This window comes from Mytilus trossulus, chromosome 1 (assembly GCF_036588685.1).
Source record: "Mytilus trossulus isolate FHL-02 chromosome 1, PNRI_Mtr1.1.1.hap1, whole genome shotgun sequence".
Lineage (NCBI taxonomy): Eukaryota > Metazoa > Mollusca > Bivalvia > Mytilida > Mytilidae > Mytilus > Mytilus trossulus.
In genome coordinates this window covers 83,773,230-83,798,415 of record NC_086373.1, presented here as the reverse complement: position 1 = coordinate 83,798,415, position 25,186 = coordinate 83,773,230, and the positions used below count along the sequence as shown (strand labels likewise).

The 25,186-nt window shown below is 31.2% G+C and overlaps 1 protein-coding gene and 1 non-coding gene across 2 annotated transcripts in view; both read left to right on the top strand.

Annotated features, from left to right (window-relative positions):
* Positions 1 to 350: 350 nt before the first annotated feature.
* Positions 351 to 25,186, top strand: part of LOC134687473 (cell cycle checkpoint protein RAD17-like) — a 40,457-nt gene continuing 15,621 nt past the window's right edge. The window contains exons 1-9 of the mRNA XM_063547806.1: positions 351 to 415; positions 14,336 to 14,447; positions 15,695 to 15,967; positions 17,021 to 17,098; positions 17,577 to 17,727; positions 22,406 to 22,545; positions 23,445 to 23,497; positions 23,996 to 24,121; positions 24,931 to 25,000. Coding sequence (XP_063403876.1) covers positions 14,358 to 14,447; positions 15,695 to 15,967; positions 17,021 to 17,098; positions 17,577 to 17,727; positions 22,406 to 22,545; positions 23,445 to 23,497; positions 23,996 to 24,121; positions 24,931 to 25,000 — 981 coding nt within the window. The 5' untranslated portion in view covers positions 351 to 415; positions 14,336 to 14,357. The remainder of the gene's footprint in view (positions 416 to 14,335; positions 14,448 to 15,694; positions 15,968 to 17,020; positions 17,099 to 17,576; positions 17,728 to 22,405; positions 22,546 to 23,444; positions 23,498 to 23,995; positions 24,122 to 24,930; positions 25,001 to 25,186) is intronic.
* Positions 21,934 to 22,097, top strand: LOC134702891 (U1 spliceosomal RNA). The gene has a single exon (XR_010104587.1). It is a non-coding gene; the product is annotated as a U1 spliceosomal RNA (small nuclear RNA).

Below are 25,186 nucleotides of genomic sequence, written 5' to 3'. Positions count from 1 at the left end.
ACAATGATCAGTTTTGCATCCTTATAATATATGCGGATTCAAAATTAAACTGAAGGAACCATATAGGATAATATATAGTAAAATAAGCCTTAGTATACATTTACAAAATCTTAATCCTGATATCCTATATGGTTCCTTCAGTCTAATTTTGAATCCGCATATATTATATAATTTTACATCCACAAACCGAATAAAAGATGTTTTGTTGTATTTTATTAAATATTGAAAACTAAATGTTCATTTTATCTGGTAAGTTCTAACGTTAACAATATTAAATATTTTAAGTCTAACACCTAATCAGTGATTTAAAAAAAAAACCGGAATACTCACGGTAACGTTTTTCGAACATTACTTCATTCTTCCAACTTCCGGTAAACAGTTTTGTAAATTTGTGGAAAGTTCAAAAACTTCAAAAGTAAGAAACTATCTTTTATTGTACTCATATGCATATTTTTCACATTTCTTTCATATGAAATGACAGATGAACTACCATAGATGTGACAATGTATCCAGTCAGTCATCTTTGTTGTTGTTGCTCAGCTGCAAAGCTGGTAATTTCCTCCGTTGACTGCAGGTGGTTCAGGTGTAAGATGAAGACTAAGATGATGAATGGAGTATGGTACAGTATTCGACAATCGATTGATTCGACAATATCTTTTTTATAGTATAATTATCTTGTCAACTGTATTCGATCGTGTCAATGTGTCGATTCAATCAATTGTTGTACCAAATTTACAAACTTTCTTAGTGTCTGGATTAATCAACTCAGTCAACTGTACGATCAATATAATCAACTCAGACAACTCTATTTTTTTTACATTTTAAACGTTGCACGATCGTATCGATCGTATTCAATCGTTACGATTGTGCCACAGTTGATCAATTTAATCAACTCAGTCAACTCTAATTTTTTTTATATTTTAAACGTTGCACGATCGTATCGATCGTATTCAATCGTTACGATTGTGCAACAGTTGATTAATTCAATCAACTCAGTCAACTCTATTTTCATATTTCAAACGTTGCACGATCGTATCGATCGTATTCAATCGTTACGATTGTGTCACAGTTGATCAATTTAATCAACTCAGTCAACTCTATTTTTTTTATATTTTAAACGTTGCACGATCGTATCGATCGTATTCAATCGTTACGATTGTGCCTCAGTTGAACAATTTATTCAACTCAGTCAACTCTATTTTTTTATATTTTAAACGTTGCAGGATCGTATCGATCGTATTCAATCATTACGATTGTGCCACAGTTGATCAATTGAATCAACTCAGTCAACCCTTTTTTTTTAACGTTGCACAATCGTATCGATCGTATTCAATCGTTACGGTTGTGCCACAGTTGATCAATAAAATAGTATACGCTCCTAAGTGTCATCTTTACACAGCCTACGTCGCTAGAAGGCATATTCATTACAGTCTTAATATAACCCTAAATAGAACCCTAACCTAGATCTAACACAATAACATAGCCGGTGACATATAGACACAGTCTATGGCGGTAGAAGTATATTTAATACAGTCTTACTATTACTCTTACTTTAACCATAACCTACGTCTGATACAATAACATAGCCTATGGCGCTAGGAGGCATATTGACACAGCCGACGGCGCTATGCGGCATATTGACACAGCCTACGGCGCTAAAAGGCACATAAAGCACAAGCAGGCACATTGAACGATCTTTCCTCTAATATTCATTTGATAATAATTTTCATGTTTGTTTACTCACTTCATTTTCTTCATTTTAATGATCTATATATACTACTGTCATAAACTGGCTACTACATTACTCATTTTTGTGACATTCATATTTTTCTCTCCTGAAACTGTTGCTATGAACCTTCTTCAAATTTGAATTAATGTTAAAAATGTTTTATCAGTGTAAAAAGTATTTGAAACAGCAAATTCCTATGCTTCAACTTTTGTATCTGTTTCAATTGTGTGTACATTTTATGTTCACTATACTAATATCTCCGTACCCAATCTGACATATATTATTACCATAGAGTTTATCTCCATCAGTGCTGAAGTGGGAAATACAGTAATACAACTTATTTTGTTAAATCTTTATTAATAAAATGTATTAAGTAGTTTATACCATTAACAAATTAAGTCGATTGATTCCATATATGGCGTTCAATCGAGTCTTCATGAAACACGTTGAGTTGATTGATTCGACATATAACGTTCAATCGATATCGATCGTATCGATCGTTACGATCAAGTGACGTCTTCATCAAAATACATTGAGTTGATTGATTCGACATTTGACGTTCAATCGATATCGATCGTATCGATCGTTACGATCGAGTGACGTCTTCATCAAAATACATTGAGTTGATTGATTCGACATTTGACGTTCAATCGATATCGATCGTACCGATAGTTATGATCGAGTGACGTCTTCATCAAAATACATTGAGTTGATTGATTCGACATATGACGTTCAATCGTTATCGATCGTTACGATCGAGTCTTCGTCATAACAGGTATGCATTGAGTTGATTGAATCGACAAACTATGTTCAATCGTTATCGATCGTATCAATCGTTACAATCGAGTATCCATCATTAATACATTAAGTTGATTGAATCGACAAACAATGTTCAATCGTTATCGATCGTATCTATCATTAAAGTTTTGTTGAATAAATCGATCGTTAATGTGTCTATTCAATTCATTCTTTTTAATTGCATTGAATTAAAACCTGAAGGAAAAATCAACTCTTGTCGAATCAATCGATTGTCGAATACTGTACCTTAATGGATGAATGGCTGTTAACGTCGAACGAAAAATTAAATACTTATCAAGATAAGATGATGAGAATATACGAATACGCACACTACTTTGTACTAGTTCACAACCATCTGCATGAAGACACACATCATGAAGAACGAGATTCCTCTGATGTCCAACCACTGTTTTGTCAGACAAGTCCCACAGCCCCAGCAGCCCAGCTTGTCTGGAAAAAACAGCCATTGGACGTCAGATTAATCTGGGACTAAAAGCAATGTTGCAGGATGTAACTGTGCATCATCTGAAAGTTTTACTGTTGTCGTACTGGCCACAGTAGTTTCAGCCATGCATACTGCCATTTCTGCTATTCCTTTGTAAAGTTTCTTAGATATAAATATGTCATGTATGTAGTACTCTTAAGTGTGATTGGGACACTTAAGTATGATGCCGATGGTCTGCCCGTTGTTGGATAATGACATAAACAGTTTAATCTTCTTGCTGCTGGCAGCTATTCATTGTTGCATTTCATATGCCAAAAAATATGACAGCTCCACCTCGGCATTTGTGACATTATATGCCAAACAATGAAGTCATTCAATATATGACGTCACACCTTACTGGCCGTAACATTTGGTAATTATTGAAGAAAAATCGTATCCTGTTTAATTGTTTAAAACATGAACATATTTGTCCCTCCAGCCCAGCCGGTACCAACACTTGTGTCCCTCCAGCACAGCCGGAATGGACACTTGTGTCCCTCCAGCAAGAGGGTTAACGTTATACAAATTAAACCAAAAATGCAAATGCCGGAAGATTAATTAGAATATTTGATTGACAACTTTAATCCAAGTTTTAACCAAATGTCAAATACTTAATTTCAAACATAACCATGTTTTTAAGGCTTTTGTCAAATTATTATTGAGAAAATACATGTACCAAACAAGATGACCAGGACTCATGGCATTTGCACAAGTTGTAGTTTACTCCTTGACATTTCATTATCATAAAATAATAATTTTTAACCACTGACACTGTTTTTTGCCTGATTTCTAGAAAATGTATGGCTTTTGCACCTGTCCTAAGTCAGGAATCTGATGTACAGTAGTTGTCGTTTGTTTATGTAATATATATTTGTTTCTCTTTTCTCGTTTTGTTTATATAGATTAGGCCGTTGGTTTTCCCGTTTGAATGGTTTTACACTAGTAATTTTGTGGCCCTTTATAGCTTGTTGTTCGGTGTGAGCCAAGGCTCCGTGTTGAAGGCCGTACTTTAACCTATAATGGTTTACTTTTTAAATTGTTATTTGGATGGAGAGTTGTCTCATTGGCACTCACATTACATCTTCCTATATCTACAAATGTATTAAGTGTTATGCATACATGTATATATATTGAAACAGCATCTTCAAAAGATTTGATGTTCAATAGTAAAAGTGGATAACATGGTGAAATATATTCTCTGTTTTCTATAACCATGGCAACCGTCTACATTTATTTGATACTCAGCAAAAACATAAAAATGTCACAAAAGACCACAAAATTTAGTTTGACACAGTTCAAAGGAGAAACTCAACACTTAGAGTCACTATGTCTTTTCTGAACCATAGACCATGTAAATGTAGATAATTAAAATGTACATGTATCTATTATTAGGTCCCAAAAAAAATCATATGCATTAAATTTCAGAACATTTTCCTTTAAAATAGAAATGAAACTCAAAGGTTTGAGGATCAAATCTTTTGGAAAATACTACATTAATTTATCATATTTATGGACCTATGACATGTATAATCGGTACTGATGTGAAAATACAGACTGTCAAAATGAAAAAAGGTCCTTAATAAATGTACAATGTATCTTAAACCAGGGTTCTCACCAAGGAATTTTAAAGGCAATTAAGGACTCATCATGTTAAGTCATGGCGAGTGTAGCAGTTAGAAAATGAAATTTTATTAATATATGTCATAAAATTTTAGGGTGCATTTCTTCTTATACAAACAATGCAAACGGCTAAGCGCACATGTTTTGATTATTTTTTTCAAACATACATTTGCAAAATTTACATAAACTTTGACAAACTATGCAAACGATGAAAATGCATCTGCAGTTTGTCGTTTGTTTGTGCAAACACTACATTTGTTTCTTACTTCAACCTGATTAAATGAAGTATTTGTTTCTACTTTTGTAAAAAGTGTTTACTAACAAAATGTGCATGCATTATTGAAAGTTCAAACAGGGTCAGTAAAGACTTATTCAACGATGTATTTGTTTCTACTTTTGTAGCGTTTATAAAACACCAACAAACGGGATGCAACGTTTACACAATTTTTGTTAGAAAGAAATGCAGCCTTAGTGATCTCCATGTCAAACATTTACTATCAAGCAAGGAAATGACATCAAATTTTGTTGAAAAATTGATGAGAAATGCATGTGTTCATTTTTACAATTTTGTTGAATCTTTTAAAATTTGACATGTTTGACTCTCAAGTTTTGAAAATTATGAGTCCAGACAGATTTTAATGAGTCCAAGACTCATGAACTTGCCTATTAAAATGAGTACCCTGTAAAAACAATCTTGATGTTCATATAAATCCACCAGGAAGGCTATATTATTCTTAAGCTATCATCATGATCGTGGCTACATTGTCATGATTGTATCTGAAAATTAAATTAATTGTACAAAATTTTTCATATTTGAAAAAAATCACCATGGCTAAAATGTGAAACCAAACTTCTTACTGTGTATTGCTACCTGTAGGTGAGATGCAGCAAATACCAAATTAAAAGTCTTTAATTTGACCATGTTGACCCTGCTTGCATTCCATCCTTCATCTGTCAGAGCTCAGACATAAATAAGTCTGAACCTGCTTTTGACTCATATGCAAAGAGGTCTAAATTTGTAAGTTTTAGGATTTGTCTCCCTTTAATGTAAGACAAAATACGACTTGAATAAGTCCAATATTGTTAAACAAGAAATAATTGACCAGAATCAAAAAGTTACAAATATCGACTCCTACAAGTTGATGAGTGATCAAAATTGGTTAACTTCAAGACCCACGCATATTTATAAGGAGGTCATGCATTTAAATCAAATAATGACAACATTGAAAGCCAATGCTTTGTCTTCTTAAGAAAAATATGAATGAGAGTCTAAAAAATCGGAGATGATGTTAATTAACCTTACAATGCAACCACCTAGGCCTGGAATCACACTTAATGAGGTAAAACATCTGTGTTTAGTAAGGATGTTCAATTAGATAATTAAATATAGATAGCTCAAGTCCTTCTGAACTCTCATACAGGTTTTTGCTGTCATAGGTGGTGTAGTTTGGCCACAAAGTAACATTAAGTTTTTTCACCAACATAAATAGACCTAAACAAGTCTGTCATTTTCTGACTTAGATAAGTCTAAAATTGAAACTTCATTTTTATAATAAATACATGTTTTGACTTATTTAAGTCAAAAACAAATATCGACTTGTTTATGTCTGAGCTCTGACTGTTCATGTCCTTATACCCGGCAAATGCCAGCACATAAAGAAATTAACACAGAACAATTATTTTCACCTTTTCTGTATACTATGATGAATTCAGAAATTATTGCATGCATTTATTATTGCGATTTTGTCAGTTTAGACTTAAACATGTTAAATGTGATTTCAATTTTTACGATTTTGAGAAAAATCCTGTCATATGAAATGTTTCAAAATGCGAGTTTAAATTATCACGTTTACAAATCTGTCGCATTTTTCACAATAAAAAAAAACTTGCATTAATTTCTGAATTTACAGTTCAATGAACACTAATAATTATTTGTCCCCAAGTACATGTGCTTATGAAAGTTATGTGTTATTTTCAATATTTTCTAGATCTGTATTCTATGAACATACAAAATGCGTTTTGTTTAAATACCTTTTCACTTTTTTGGTCTTTTGGAAAATGTAAATGTTGTTTGTGCCGTATTTAGACCCTTCTACAACGAAATTTGTTTTACATGTACACGTACAAAATTGCGGTTTTTATCCAACGCGATCATAGGTTTGAACGTAGTTTTCAATTTAGACCCTGTCATATAGTATTTATACTGCAATCAGCTAGTTTACTGTACAGATAAAGCTATACGTATAAACGTTAGCTTTATACGTCAATGACCCCAACTGACCTATAAGCCCCGCCTCCTTATTGTATTTCATCAACAACATCACGTCACGACCATGACAACGTAAAGTAACAATGGTCAAACTTTTTTCAATTTAAACTTTTATGTCTTCAAATTGGTTATTTATATATCATGTTTATCAAATGTTATTAATTAAGTTCATTTTCCCTTTCTAATTCCTTAATACGCCAATGTCTTACCACCTGGACTACGCTCATAGGGAAATACCCCAAAATGGTACCTCAAGAGGGAAATTCCAAACACGTTTTTTAACAATTTTTGTTACATGTTTTTTTCATTTTTCATTTTTTTTTCGATTTCAGTATAAAAACAATATACGTATAGTGTCTTGAAATATGAAATTTATTTGTATTCGGCACGAAACGGGAAAATGCTCGGTAGAACCTCGCATTTTCCCGTTTCTAAGCCTCATACAAATAAATTTCATATTTCAAGACACCATACGTATATTGTCTAAATATATATGTAATCTCTAAATAATAGATGACCTCAGTTGATAGTACAATGCATACTTAGTTATAGTTCGTTCTTATGTTGTACTGTTATACCACTGTCCCAGGTTAGGGGTAGGGTTGGGATCCCGCTAACATGTTTAACCCCGCCACATTATTTATGTATGTGCCTGTCCCAAGTCAGGAGCCTGTAAGTCAGTGGTATTTGTTTGTTTATGTGTTACATATTTGTTTTTTGTTCATTTTTTTACATAAATAAGACCGTTAGTTTTCTCGTTTGAATTGTTTTACATTGTCTTATCGGAGCCTTTTATAGCTGACTATGCAATATTGGCTTTGCTCATTGTTGAAGGCCGTACGGTGACCTATAGTTGTTAATGTTTGTGTCATTGGGGTCTTTTGTGGATAGTTGTCTCATTGGCAATCATACCACCTCTTCTTTTTTATATTAGAATTGATTAATAAAAAAAATTGTAGTTAATAGCAAATATACTTTTTTTATAGTTTATATGTATGTTCATGATATACAGAAAAGGCGAAAATAATTCTCTGTTTTGAAGTAACTAGCTATGAAAATTATATATGTCATTTTAAAACCGTTCTAAATGGAAATCTGGTCTTTGACTTATAACACGACATATAATTTTGTCCTATGACGGAAACAATATCAAGGTCCCTTTATTTTTGTTTTCTTCATAAAATAAACAATAGTGATTAATTATATGAAAGGATGAATAATATGACTATGCATGGCACCTATCATAGGACTCAAAGGCATGATCATTGATGATTAGTTTATTGTGGAAGAAAGAGAAGTGACACACAAAATGTGGTCGAAGATTCTAATTTTATAGTAAAGATAATAAATTTTAATGAAGAATTGATTACATTGTATACTGATTTGTGTTGTGAAGTTCATTCCAGTGTTCTCCCCAGAGTTTAAAAATAGCAATTTAAAATAGAATTGATTCCTTATAATCATACCATAACACTTAAAATGCATGACTTCATACATCTTTTCAGATAGCGCCGGATGGTTCTTTCTTCTGTTAGATTGTGAAGCTGTTAGGGAAGCTCACTTCATTCACTTATTCATGTTCATATTTTATTCTCATAATTCTTTAAAGGTACAAAGTGGTTAAACCTTTCCTTGTGTTTTATTTTGTTTCATTGTTTCAAGAAAAGTGAAAGAGCATACGATAATCCAGTCAAAAGTCAAGGCATCAATAATAATATTATAAATATTGTCTAAATGAACTTTTCCTTCAAGAGTATATATGTGAAGTTGTTGTGAGTCAATAAAATATTGGCACTTTTTTAAGTGAAATACATTACTTTCAATAAACATTGTATTTAATATCTCCTTTTTGACCGATTACATCTAATTTTTGACTAATTATTGACAAGGAACAAAAAATAATCAAATTTTGGAAGCTAAAAATTAGCAAATAGAAAATGAGGTTGAATTGATTTTGTCCTAAGAGAGTCATATTTAAGGTTTAATTATTTTTAGTGACTCCTAAGACATTTATTTGGATGTAAACACCATAGATAAATACATTACTATGAATAAGAGTTTCTTTTATTGACAATTTTACTTATTGTTTGTTTTATTGACCACCCCTCTTGAGATATTCATGACATATTAAATGAAGTTGTGTGGAAAGATCAACAACCTTTGAAAAAAACAATTCTCTTGTGAATCTCTAGTGGTCCATTTTTAATAGACTATCATTAAGTACAAATAGTTCACTGACTCGGTGCATTACGCTTGTGCGCATTACCATTACATTTGCGTGCAAAAATCATTACGTTTGCGCGCAGCTTTAAATTACATTTGCACGCATTTTTTTGACAGGTAAACTCAGGTAAAATACTGGTGGTAATACTTATTTATTTATTAATTTGTTCAATTATTTACATGTATTAATATCCCTTCCGTTAGTATAAGTCTCCATGATAAGCCAGGGGAAAAAAGAAATAAAGCCGTATACTTTTTTCGATTTTCGAACACAATTCAACAAGTCAAAGGTGTAATCAAAATTTTAAGAAAATCTTTGACATACATTTGTAGCCCATCTATTGTAACTTGACCTTAAGCTATAACGGAGTTTATACTTGATTTTAGAATTCAATATGAACAATATATTATTTGGATTAACAAACTATTTTCAAAATTAATAATTGATACTCATATATATATCGTTATTAGATACAAAAAAATATAGTCATGTATACATAATTTAATATAATTTTTATTTATATTTTACCTAAGATAACCTGTAAAATAAATGCGCGCAATTGTAATCAAAAGCTGAGCGCAAACGTAAAACATTTTATTCCCCAAATGCGCACAAACGTAGTGCGCCCCACTGACTTTACCAGTTATTCAATCTAATTAATTATATAGACATGCAATAAGGATGTACAAAATGTAACACAATGACAAAATAGTTTGAATCCATTCTTTTTGCCAATCTCAACACCTGAGACTAAAAATATACATGTAAATTATCATGTTTTTGTCACAATAACATAGTTTCGCAGATGTAATAATTGTTTATTGTCTATACTTTTAAAATAAGGAGGTCCAACTTATAAAGTGGCATGAGGTCAAAGAATTCAACTTTATATAACTGATATATAGGACAATGGTGTTGTTTAAAAATTCCATCATTTCTGGTCCTCTTGTTTTTTGTATAATTATATAACTGATAAAAAGTAAAAACACAAAAATACCGAACTCCGAGGAAAATCAAAAATCAAAATCAAAAATCAAAAGGCAAAATCAAAAGTCCAAACACATCAAACGAATGGGTAACAACTGTCATATTCCTGACTTGGTACAGGCATTTTCTAATGTAGAAAATGGTGGATTGAACCTGGTTTTATAGCTAGCTAAACCTCTCACTTATATGACAGTCGCATCAAATTCCATTAAATTGTCAACGATGCATGAACAAAACAAACATACTCAAAGAGTAAAAATGTCAAAAATAGGGGTACAACAGTCAATATTGTGTTATCATCTTAATATCTCTACATAAACAACAAATGTAACAAAGAAGCACAAAAAGCCATACATTAATTTAACATTCTCATTTTGCTTTTCTTATACGGCTGAATTTATCTATGTAAAGTCTACCCATAATGATAGGAGGTTTCATTACTGGTTTAAAAATGCGCGTTTGAAATTCGCACAGGTAGACATAAAAATAATTTTGTCGTATGACGGCATACATAAATGAAGACTTACGTAAAGTTGATATAACAAAAACAGACTTAACAGTAAAAGTAATAATAATAAATAAAATAATGGTGTGGTTCAAAGTATGACGGGATACATAACAACAGTTTCACGTCAAATACGGCTGAATTTATCTATGTAAAGTCTACCCATAAATGATAGAAGGTTTTCATTACTGGTGTAAAATAGCGCGTTTGAAATTCGCACAGGTAGACATAAAAATAATTTTGTCGTATGTCGGCATACATAAATACAGACTCACGTAAAGTAGATATACCAAAAACCAGACTTAACAGTAAAAGTAATAATAATTAATAAAATAATGGTGTGGTTCAAAGTATGACGGGATACATAAGTACAGTTTCACGTCAAATGTATATCATGAAAAACAGACTAAACAGAAAAAGTAGTGTTATTGAATAAAATAGTTTTGTCATTCATAGTATTCAAGATCCTTAAGTAAAAGTAATATCAATCAATGAAATAATTTTGCCGTCCAAAGTATGTGGTTTTACATAACCACTGAGTCACTTCAAATGATTATCTAAAAAAGACTTATAAAAGAATTCTATAATACAATTAAGATGATAACAAACGTCAGTACGCAAAATCTATCCTTCAAGACCATCTTGTATTATTTGTGAAGTTGATACGGAATATTTATCAACAAGTTCTTGGTATCTTCCGATGAACTTTTTTAGAAAAAGGACGAGACGTTCTTTGACATACCCCTGGTTCATCAACTTTCTGCTCAGACACTGGTGACGTTTTACAAAGTCTGAATAGGAGCTGCAAGCTCTTGAATACCTAATAAGTTGGGAAATGTATATTCCATACGCAGGTGAAGTTGGTATATTACTACTAAGGTGGGGGAAATTGATAATTTCAAAATTAAAATCGTCTCGTTTGTCATAGATTCTGGTACTGAGATGACTGTGTATGTCAAATTCGAGGTATAAGTCAAAAAATGAGGCGGAGGAAGCCGTGTCTGTGGTCTCTTTAATTTCTAGTTCTGGTGGGTATATTAATGGAATCCAATCAGAAAAGTTCGGATTGTTAATGGAAAGAACATCATCAATATATCTGAAAGTGAAATTAAATAACCTGGCTTCTTTGATCTTCTTGTTTTTGACAAGTGTCTGAAGGAACTCCGATTCATATGAAAATAAGAAGAGGTCAGCAAGGAGAGGCGCACAGTTCGTTCCCATAGGATTGCCGACAATTTGTTGAAAAAGTCTACCTCCAAATTCAACAAATATGTTGTCAATAAGAAACTCCAGGTTGAAACTTACCTGAAATTTATACAGACGGATACCAAAAGTAAATGTCACATGTAGTTTCCAGTTGTAGTTACATGTACAGTACAGGTAGGGACTTATTTTTATGGAAGCCTTAATCCGTCTAGATGTCAGACTAGTCGGACAGTAGTCCCTGTGTAATAAACACCTGCTGTGATATTACCCGTGCAATATCAGTAGAGGGTCGTAAATATGTCCCACCTTGATAAGAATTGAATTTTACCTGTACATATATTTTATTATTAATAGAGGATAAATAAATGTTAAATATTGAATAAAACTTCAATAAACTTATGAAAATTGAATAAGATATATAATTTTATATGTACATGTATGTGAAGTTGTTATACAAATGGAAAAAATACGATTTTTAACAATGTATTGCTAATCGTAAATATTTCATATTATTCAACATAATAAAAACCAGGACGATTTTCTACCTGTAACCATGGTTATTTTCTGTAAATTCCTCCGATCCTCTATCAGAAGAACCTGGAATACTTCCAGTAGTTGTTTTATATCTATGTAAACTAAAGTACATTATTTACCTGTTTTCTTCCTTCTCAATACCGCTACTAATTTTGGTTAATTAGTTATAGAATTGAGTTTAGTTTTGGTACATGTTGAGTTCAAACAGAAATAGTTTGAAATTAGTTTAACTGTGCACCTTACAATCAGTATGACTTTATCGGATGACAATCCAGTACAAAAATAAGACATGGGTACTGTAATGTTCTCACAGACACCTGCGATGTCATGGGTGTGTTCTAGTTATATTGAAATTATTGATTTGAGTTGATATCAAGTAATAACCTGTTCAAATCCATTATCGAACATACAATTTTAACCATAAATAAGAGCCAAATTTAGCAAAGAGATCTTTGTAAAATTTTATAATGGACACTAAATAACCATGTATTAACATTGTCAAACACCATAAACAGAAGGATACTATTGTTTATTAAAGATATTTGCATGAATCTTGTTATATGAATTTTCCCCAGGTATTTGGAATCATCTGGTATTATCAATGTAGTGCCATTAAATATTTTTCTTCACTAACCTCTACTTTTCTTTTCATAATTTTATTGCATACAGAATGTCAGTTTTAAAAGCTGAATTTGAAAATCATTATGAAAATGTTTTAAAATCCTTGTTAATTTTTCATTTTTTTTAAAAGATAAATGTTGCCAAAGGGTGGTACATGTACCTAACACTGCAGGGAGATAACTCGGTAAAATCAGCTAAACGTTTATTTACGTTGTGTTTTTAAGGGAATATTATGCTTCTCAATGATCAAAATTAGTGTTAGTCAAACTGCTATATAACCAATGATAACCAGTGTAATTTTTCTGATAAATTGGTAAGTTCAAATATTTGAAATTTTTATATTTTTGTCAAAGGGTCAAAGTAAGTACTTTTTTCAAAATTTTATGAAAATTAAACGGGCCAAATTGATTTAAGTGAAAGTGTGGGGAATGTGTCAAAGAGACAACAACCCGACCAAATAAAAAACAACAGCAGAAGGTCACCAACAGGTCTTCAATGTAGCGAGAAATTCCCGCACCCGGAGGCGTCCTTCAGCTGGCCCCTTAACAAATATATACTAGTTCATTGATAATGAACGCCATACTAATTTCCAAATTGTACACAAGAAACTAAATTTAGAATAATACAAGACTAATAAAGGCCAGAGGCTCCTGACTTGGGACAGGCGCAAAAATGCGGCGGGGTTAAACATGTTTGTGAGATCTCAACCCTCCCCCTATACCTCTAACCAATGTAGAAAAGTAAACGCATAACAATACGCACATTAAAATTCAGTTCAAGAGAAGTCTGAGTCTGATGTCAGAAGATGTAACCAAAGAAAATAAACAAAATGACAATAATACATACCGGTAAATAACAACAGACTACTAGCAGTTAACTGACATGCCAGCTCCAGACTTCAATTAAACTGACTGAAAGATTATGATTTCATCATATGAATATCAGGCACAATCCTTCCCGTTAGGGGTTTAGTATCATACCATCATAACATATATGAGAACAACATAACCCGTGTCATGCCAACAACTGTTTTTAGAATAAATGTGTTTAGTTCTGACGCAAAGACCTTATCAGTGACTCAATATTAACGCCAAAATATGCAATCTTTAATGACTTGACAACAGTATCGTAATTATATCCCAGATAGAATTATTTCACGCCAAATTTTCAATCGCTTTTAAATCTCGAGAGAAAAAACAAGAACATGAAACACTTCATTTTTCACTGCATATTTAGTTCCTTTATTTATATTCTATCAATTTACAATAATTTATAACAGTCTTTTAAAACAGCTTGCTATTATGAAACAGAATACTTTATTGGTATGTTTACAAAACTATATGTTTTATATTTTATAGATAAATAAAGGTTTGTTGTTCAATGGATGATTCTGTTATTGACTTGACTGATTCCCCACCACAATCTTCAGACAGGAAGAGGAAAAGATCAGAAATCAACAGTGTAAACAAGGTACTATATTGTTTTTAAAAGTTTAAGTTTTAATTCACTGGAAATTAAAAGATTTGATTATGATTATGAAAAAGAAGATGTGGTATGATTGCTAATGAGACCAAATGACACAGAAAGTAACAACTATAGGTCACCGTACAGCATTCAACAATGAGCAAAGCCCATACCGTATAGTCAGATATAAAAGCCATGAAATGACAAAGTGAAACATTTTAAGGTGTAATACCACCAGATCATATTAAGTCACCTCTGGTTGCCTAGGAAAAAAGGTTGAAAAAATATTCCCTTGACAGTTGTAGGAAATTGATCCTACATTTCATTGAATTGCAGTAAAATGTATCTATGTCATTAACAATTATGGGTTTCAAAGCATAATTTTTTTTTATTTGGTGTACGTTCTATAGAATATTTTGAAAACTTGAAGTTACAATATTAATAATAAATAATCATAACCATTACATGGTTACTAAAGCTTGTACTCAGATAAAAAGAGATGAACATTCGATGGGATAATTTCCAGTGATGGCTTTTTTCTTATAATGAAATGGAATGTTATATGCAATTTTGTCTTTAGTATAGTGTACTGGACAGGATAAAACTTTTCTCATGCCAAGTATTTCTATATTTGAAACAAGGATACATTCTGTACATTTTTTTGAAAAGTGCAAATTTAACAAAGACTAATAGGGGAAAAGCTATGGTGGTATTCATGTATTACACCTTAAGAAAAAAAAATATATATTAATAGCCTTTCTTGCAAAAATCGAACAAGTTGATTTTTTTAAAATAATACAACAAAAAAACTAAGTCACCATGACCTCAAATTCACACAGACACTATTAAACAAAATAAATTGTTCACATATCAGTCCTTTTCTCAAAACTTCTGAAAAAATCTGTTTGTAAGAATTGAACAAGATACTATGGAAACAAAAAAGACATATAAATATGAATATCTATCATTTTAGAACGGGGTTAGTGGGTGGGGTCTTGGTCAGGTGTCTACTGATTACCTATTGGGCTCCTGTTAATACCAAGATCATGGACTGAACATACTCAGACACTGTTTATTTTGATATTTATTCAGGCATAAAAAACATTGTTTCAAGAGTAGCTCATTAAGCCACCTTTAGAAAGTATTTACACCCGTAGTCCCTCATATCCATTGAAATGGAAGCAGTTGGGTTTTTTAGATTCAGTCACATTGACATTTTTCAGTGATAAATCAATAGCCTATTTTATTTACAGAATACAAGTCCGTGGGTAACATCAGCATTTGGTGATTTCTTTGGTGTTGAATCTCAAAAGTCAACTAAAAAAACTTCTTCAAAGCCAACTTGGTCACGGAAAAAGTCATCAAATGATTTAGGCAGTAGTCAAACATCAAACCGAGGAACCTTACCTGTAGACAAATATTTCAGTAGTTCTAATGTTCCAGTCCAAAAATTTACCACCACTAAGAAGAATAGACCTGCCTTTGAAACGGAGCTTTGGTCAGACAAATATGCACCAAAATCTCAGGTAGGTTTTTATAAAAGTTAATTTCAGAAACCACATGTTTAATGAATGCTTGTATTATGGATACATTTACTGTCAGAGGATATCATTTTTTAATGCCCCACCTACGATAGAAGAGGGGCATTATGTTTTCTGGTCTGTGCGTCCTTTCGTCTGTTCGTCCGTCAGTTCATTCGTTTGTCCATCCGTCCGTTTGTTCGCCCATCAGTGCCGCTTCAGGTTAAAGTTTTTGGTCAAGGTAGTTTTTGATGAAGTTGAAGTCCAATCAACTTTAAACTTAGTACAAATGTTCCCTTTGATGAGATCATTCTAATTTTAATGCCAAATTAGAGAATTTATTCCAATTTCACGGTCAGCTAAACATAGAAAATGATAGTGCAAGTGGGGCATCCGTGTACTGTGTACACTTTCTTGTGGTGGATTAAGAAAAATCACATTATTGTGGATATTTGATTTTGAGGTTTTGACAAATTAAGCATTCAAGCATATACAAATTGAAATTTTTTGAACATTTAATTTCTTAGTGTACCAACATAATTCACTTAAATTGGTACCCACGAAGAAGCTGTTAATTTAAACAATGAGATGAAAAAAATGCATAACCACTTTAATTATGACAGAAGATAAAAACAATTTGTATATGCATATCTGCATGTTCTTTGTTAAATCATCCATTTGATGTGCAATTTGTAAAGTAATAATTTATGATGAGATGATAGGATATTACATTTATTATTAAGGAATAGAAATTAAAAAAAAATGTCTAATTGAAAATAAATATTTTATATACACTTTTGGCATGGTATTGTAGTCTTAAAAGTTTGTATAATTTTAAAATGTAGATTTGTAATGATAGCCAATGAGAAAATTACCGGTATCCAAAAGACCTATAGAATTTAACAAAAGGTCACACAAGAATTCATAGAACACTATATAGTAAACTAAAAACTATTGCCGAAATGTATTTCTTACAGAATCATTTATTTCTTATGTCATGTATGTTTAACATTATATAAGTTATGGCACTGCATAAACAAAATCCATTTATTTATTTAGTCAGATCTAGCAGTGCACAAAAAGAAGATAGGTGAAGTGGAATGTTGGATACAGAAACATTTGTCAGCACAAAGCAAGGTGAGCTCATTATTATACTGTTTTACTCTGACATGAATCACATGATAAAAGAAAAGTTAACATCACACTAGTGTGTCCTTACTTTTGATATCTGACAAAATTCTAATTTCTTTTGTTGTCTCTTCATTTATGTACGAAATAATTTGGTGAGCATACTTAGTGTTTGGTAGACCTCTGATTTGGCAATATAAATTTTTGTGTCAATAATCAATATAAAAAAAATTTAAGCAAATCAAAACACAAGAATTGAAATTATTTGGCTAATTGAACACATGCTTTGGAAGATGACAAACTGTTATTTTTCATGGACTATATGATTGTACATGTATATGCAAACTTCATTTAAGAATTAGTAAGCGGCAAAGAAAACCTCTGCCATAAAAATCAAATGTAGATTCAACATGTACTGATTTTGTGTCATATATGCACCCACAATATTTTCAACATTGTATTTTATCTCTACTTTCCCATTTTTCAGCTGCCACCAATATTGTTGTTAACAGGACCAGCTGGAGTTGGAAAGACAGCTACAATACAAGCTTTATCTAAGGATCTCAGATATACCATCCAAGAATGGATTAATCCGTTGACCAATACAACAGACAAAAGTTTTACAGACCCATTTTCAGGCATGCATATTATAGATTATCAAATTTTCAGCACATTCATATTTGTGAAATATAAACAACAATGTGAACCTTTTTATGCTTAATTTGAAAGAAATGGTGTAAAAGGTCAATAAATTGTATGATTAAGGCCATACCAAGTTGATTAATAGTTCTTTGAATTTCCCCACTTGTGTTTTTGAGAAACTTACCTTTCAATAAAAAAAATTATCAATGCTGCCGCTCCAAAATAAGTTTCTCTTTAAAATTTGTTTTTCACATAGACATTTTATTTATGCATATATTGATCCAATGAATAAAATTGAAAATGAAATGGGGAATGAGTCAAAGAGAAATCAACCCAGACCATAGAACAGACAACAACAGAAAATCACCAATAGGTCTTAAATGCAGCGAGAAAATCCAGCACCCAAAGGTGCATAAGGGATAAATAGATTTGTAAATAAAAGGTCACAAAAAAGGGATGCCAACAAGGAGTTGATTGTTGTGTCAGTGCATCACTGTTGACAATTAGTCATTGATTTTTTTAAATGCAATGCAGCTTTTAGAAGCAAAATGAAAGAGTATTTTGCTCAGTCAGAATAATGCATGTGAATTGGGTGACAGGTAGTTAAAAGGAAAGTTTCTACCTCAGGCATAGATTACCTTAGCTGAATTTGGCAAAACTTAGGAATTTTGGTCCTCAATGCTCTTCAACTTCGTACTTTATTTGGCCTATGTAACTTTTTTATGATTCGAGCGTCACTGATGAGTCTTTAGTAGACAATATGCGCGTCTGGCTTATAGACAAAATTTAGTCCTGGTAACTTTGACGAGTTTATTTAATTGATTGAGATCTACATGCATCTACATCCCGGGTGCAGGAAATTTTCTCACTACATTGAAGACCTGTTGGTGACCTACTGTTGTTTTCATGCCCCACCTACGATAGTAGAGGGGCATAATGTTTTCTGGTCTGTGCGTTCGTCCGTCTGTCCCGCTTCAGGTTAAAGTTTTTGGTCAAGGTAGTTTTTGATGAAGTTGAAGTCTAATCGACTTCAAACTTTGTACACATGTTCCCTATGATACATGATGATATGATCTTTCAAATTTTAATACCAAATTAGAGTTTTTACCCCAATTTTATGGTCCATTGAACATAGAAAATGATAGTGCAAGTGGGGCATTCGTATATTGGGGACACATTCTTGTTTCTATATATGGTCGGGTTGTTGTCTCTTTGACACATTCCCCATTTCCATTCTCAATTTTATAGCAATTTAACCATCTTACTCAGGATGTTGATGAAATATTATTCACCTCACTCAATATGTTGATCCTTAGTATGGATAAATAGTTCCAACTGGATGTCAGGCAGCCAATAAACAATTATTTAATTTACCATATAATGAAAACAACTATATCAAAAGATATTTAATATTTAAGGGGCTTTTTTTGGAATACATGTATACATTATTTTAGTTTTATTCAACACATTTCATTTATCTTACTAACATGATTTCTCTTGTTAAACTGCATCTGCTATGCTTCCTTAATATATATACATGTATGGATTGAAATGAAAATTCATGCAAACAAAGCTTATTTGATGAAAATGAACAAAATTAACTAAAGCACATTGAAACAAGAAAATTTGTTATGATACAGGCCTTAATAAATAAAATTACATACAGTATAGCATATTCTTCCTTGTGTTTCTATGAAATAAGCAATTTTAACAAGTACATGATATATACGTGTTTCTCGTTTCTCGTTTTGTTTATATAGATTAGACTGTTGGTTTTCCCGTTTGAATGGTTTTACACTAGTAATTTTGGGGCCCTTTATAGCTTGTTGTTCGGTGTGAGCCAAGGCTCCGTGTTGAAGGCCGTACTTTAACCTATAATGGTTTAATTTTTAAATTGTTATTTGGATGGAGAGTTGTCTCATTGGCACTCACACCACATCTTCCTATATGTACATAAATTCTAAATCGCAAAATGAAAAAAAAGTAATACTGCTCACCCCACTTGTATAGCACTCAATTGCCCAATATCTTTTTGATTTTTTGTCAAAAGAACTACAAATCAAATAGGTGTAGCCTAACCTTGACCTAAGCGATATTTATTTATTTTAATGAAATACATAACTTCAACATAAATTATATTAATTAATCGGAAAGTGAAAAAAATTATCTTTACAGTAAACAAGTCAACATCATCTGAAGTAAATAGTTTGGTTCCTTTATAACAAAATTTGTAAGGGTTCCACGGAACCCAGCGTCTTGTCTACTTTTTCTGTCGTCTATGTCTTCAGTTTGATTGGGGAATGCACATTATAGATCTACAGTTAAAATGGTTAATAAAATAAAAACGATTCAAATGTATAAAAAAGGTATACAATCAAAGCAATAGATTTATAAAAGAGTTCCAATGAAGAAGAAATGAAGGATCACTATATGTCTCACTTTTGAGACAAGCTGGACAAAAAGTATTAGAACTTAGGAAAGAGACTTGATATATTAACTTGATCTGTTATTTAATGACAAAATATTTTCATGATTTTACTGTTAAAAAATAAGAATATATATGTGGTATAATTTTCAATAATACCACACTTCACTACAGACCAAATGACAGAGAAGTAAACAAGTAAAGGGCACTCCAGTCTTCAACAATGAGCAAAACACATAATGCATGATGCAGCAGTGGAGGCATTAAAAGTTCTACCCTTGTCTGTATGTTTGTATGTCCCGTACATCCCAAAGTTGGTTTTCTTTATCAAACTTGAGTTTGTCTCAACCAAATTTTATAAAACTTATACAAAATGTTTATTACTACAAAACACAGATCAAGTTTTAACTCTGGTGGTGTCACTTTAACCTTTCTAGAGTTATGCCACTTTATAATTACAAATGGAAAAATTCAGCAATTATTAGTTTGCATTTTCAAACTTTAGTTTGCCTCAACCAAATGTTATGAAACTTATACACAATACTTTTTACCTCCAAACACAGATAAATTTTGCAATTTTTATGATTCTTCAGTTATGTCCCTTAAAACTAGCTTTATATGATATAGAAACAGAGGTATACAGGCCTGTATATTTTTATTTACATGTGATAAAAACTTCTCTTTGTTAAAAAAAATCACAAATTTATAGAAAAATGTTACCATGCTGACTCATGTTACTGTGCTAACATTTCAATAAAAATTCATTTATGTAGGAATAAAATTAGTTTGCTTTTATTAAAAAAATTGGGATAGTTGTGTTGATAACTAATGTTTTGTTAAAAATCACAAATTTTGAGAAATGTCTTGATTTCGTTTAAAAAATATGCATTTTTAGAAACATGATTATATTGTTTTATGCTAAGATTTATGTAAAATTGTTATTTACAAAGTAGGTAGATATAATTTGCAATTTGAAAGTGATTCAAAGTGTCAAACATTATTTGTTGACCATCATTTATTTACAAATTTAAAATGCTTTCTAAAAGGTCTTGTCCCTCCACTTTAGGAAAACTTATCAAGAAAATATTCTAAATTAATTGCTAGCGTCAAATTTAATGAAAATTGATAACTCATGAACATTAATTGCTTTGTGTCCATCAATCACCATGTCTCACACAAAGATGTGTTACCAATATCTTTGCTGAAATGTTAGTTCTCAAGTAAGCTATGAAGTTTACAGTCTTTAAGTGTAATTAACACTCTGAAATTAACATGATTAAAACATGGAAGTATTATATTGATATAATTGATATAATACTTCCATGATTAAAACAACTTGTGTGAATCTGTTTCGGGAAAACTGTACAAGAAAGTAGTTCAACTTATATAATTAGTTCTACCTTTATTTCACATAACAGTTATTAATTTTTATGACATGTCATTTATCAAAATATCTCCGTTGTTAAATCGTTCAGGTGAAACTGTGAAAGCAAACACAAAGTCATTGAAAGTATTGTACAAGTAGAGTTGTCGTTACTTATTATCTCATTTAAACATTTCCTCTAGATAAAATCAATATTATAGCAATAATAATAAATTATTTTAGGAATAAAATTAATCATTAAAATTAAGAGTTTATATAAAATACATATATAATTTTATATTCAATGATTAATTAGTCAATTAAAAAATAATTGCAGTTTCTTAATTTTCATTAGTCACCTTGTGTGATAGAATAATTATCTGATTCAAAAGATTAGAAAATTTCTTGTCTAGCATACTTACCTGGTACAGGGAGCACCGTGATCAAAAAGGCGGTCTCCCCAGGTCGAGGCCTTTCCATTGCACTTCGGATAGGCTGAAGCTTGCGAATGCCCCAAATGTGGGCATCTCGGGTACGCAATTTTTTAGTGTGGGGGACTGCGTTCGCGCTAACCCCCGAAAATAATTAAATAGTAAACCAATCCTCCTCTCTAAATACTTAACTTTATTTATAGTTAATACTGGAAAGTTCACCTTTTGTGCACAGTCAAAATGTTTATTTTTATTTTGCATAATTATTTGATTTGTGATAAAAGTTTTTAGGAATGTTGTTTGTGAACATTTATCTGTAGTAATTAAGAGAGAGATCATATTCATACTATCACAGAGAAAATCCTCCAAAATATTATATAATACAGTATTTCTTGAACACCATGTTCAGTTCAGCTTTATGTAGTGTGTTAGACATGTTTACTCTTGTTTTTTAGATGACAAACCCTTCCACAGATATGTGTCTTCTGAATCACAGATGTCATTGTTCCAGCAGTTTCTATTGAGAGCAAATAAGTATAATTCTCTCGGAATATTTGGTGATGATGTATCATCGAAGAAAGTCATTCTTGTGGAGGTAAATATATATGTACATTCTGTTACACTCAGATAAAAAGATTTTGGATAAATAATTATGATTAAATGTATTCTGCAGAATTTTAATTGCTGACACATTTTATAGAAATTTCATCATGATTTACTCTTGTTTTTTTAATATTCTTTGGTGACATTGAAAATAAAACCAAAAATGTATTTTAATGTGTATCATTCGGTCTATTTAGTACTTCATCATGTTTATATAAATAATAATTTATATCAAAAATTATGTACGAAGGTTTGGATGGGGTTAAATGATTTAAGAATAATGCCCTTAAAAACTGAAGATTAGAGAATAACGGGCAAACAAATTAAGATGAGAGAAATGTGTGGTCTAATTTTTTGAAGATTAGAGAAAAAAGGGGTGAAAATTAAATGTTTACAAAATAACAGACACCCCCCATCCAGACCCTCATGTACAAATTGTTCAGATTTCTTGTATTTTGTTGTTTCTTACATTCTGTGTTAACAGTAGTCTTTTCATATTTAAAATGCTATCAGATCAGGCTTTAAGAGCTAGGTATTATACATTGATTGTCCTTCAGTTATGATTTTAATGGTTTGGGAAATTATTAAAATTGTTGAAATGTAAAGTGTTCTGATTAAGATTTGGCATGTATAGGAAGAATACATAATAAAGGGCCAGTTGTTAATAAAATAAAGATTTTTATATCTGAATTTCAAAAAGATTGTGGGCCTTAGGTCTAAATCATCTTAACTTTTGTGAAATAGTTTCATTATTCAACGTTTTCTTAATAGATGAGATTTAAAATTTGGTATGCAGTTAAGTTTCTATGCTTCTAAGTGTTGTATTTTTCTACAAACCAAAGCATCTTGATCTAGATATATCAATTTGTAAAAAAATTATCTTTATTTCAGGAGTTTCCCAATGTATTTTATAGAGATGCATCTACTTTTCATGATATAGTAAGGTAAGATCTGGGATAACTGTGCCAGTAGGTCAGTGTAAAAGGAAAGTACTGACCCTATTAACCTATAATCTGTAAGACATTTTTGTGATAATTGGTTTTAGGACCTTTCATTTTCATTTTATTTAGATATCTCACTGATAGTATGAACTATGAATTTGATAAAAATTATCAAGTCTTTTTTCTCATATGCAAATACAAGTTTGGTTACAGGCTAGGAATAAGTATATCTTCTTATCTTCTAAAAGTGTATTGCCTCAACATATATGTCAGTATTTTGTAACACTACAAGACAAACAATAAAGAACATTTTTCTTAATTCTTGCTTGAGAAAAGCCTGGTTAAACCATCGGATATGATTCTTGATAAGCAAATGATAAGTCGATGCTTGACCGGTTTATATTCAGTGTCAATTAAATAGACCTGCTAATATTGTCTGCTAACTAGATTTGTATTAATTATATATATATATATATACCGTTAATTTTCCTTTTATTTTAGGAAATATAGAAAGATTGGTAAATGTCCTTTAGTGTTTATAGTCAGTGATTCTACTAAAGGAGATTCTAATGAAAGACTTTTATTTCCCAAAGATTTGCAGCATGAACTGGATATTGAAAACATCAGGTAAATATAGATTGTTCATCTCCCTTTTCTTCCTGGTTAAACCTTCATTTTTTTAAATCTCCAATATAACAGATTTATTACTCTATTTCTTTTCCTTTTGAATTTATAAAGGTAAGCAGTTAATCAAGTAAAAAGACTTTTTCAAATTTGATTTTTTTTAGTATTAAAAAAATAAAGGCAACAGTAGTATAGCGCTGTTCAAAACTCGTAAATCTACGGGTAAAAACAAAATCAGGGTAACAAACTAAAACTGAGGGAAAGGCATTAAATATCAGAAGAGAACAACGACACAACATTAAAATGTAACACACACACAGAAACTGACTAAGCATTAGACAAAATCCGATGAGAATAACAAACAATGTTGATATAGAATTTACATAGAATTTACTTTTGGAATATCAAATGTAAATAAAAAAAAATCAAGATCTTTTATAATGCTTGAAATGTAGTAAAATTTCAGACTTTTGCTCATTATTTGTAAAATTTTATAATTTTATGAAATTGTTTATGCATTTAAAACTCATCCAACTACAAGGGAATTTATAGAATAAAGAATACATAAAGCATCTCTCCATATATACAAGTAAATAAATGTATTAAATAAATAGTATAATGTATAGATTTGTACATAGAAAATGCCAATATTATGAATTTTTCATGATTTCTTTTTAAATGGTTTCAATTGATGCCCCTGATTGTCAAAGTACTTTCCACAATCAATGTTTATTGGGTTTTTTTAATGGAAAATATTAAATAAAGTGCAATGAATCAAATTTAATTATGCTATGAGTGTTTTTATTTGACAGTTTTAATGCAGTAGCACCAACAAGTATGGTTAAAGTACTAACAAAGATTGCTACCCAGGAATCAAATCAGGTATGATTGTCTTAGGTAACTGTGAAAGTTAAAGGTTGTATTTTGGTTGGTTTTTTTTACCTCAAAGCTAATTTAATATATGCATGTAAAGGTATCAGTGTCCCACCTTTCAAACTGACAAACTTTTCTTCGTTGATTTTTGTTCCCACTCAAGTATAAGTGCTGTGATAAAAAATATTACTCTAG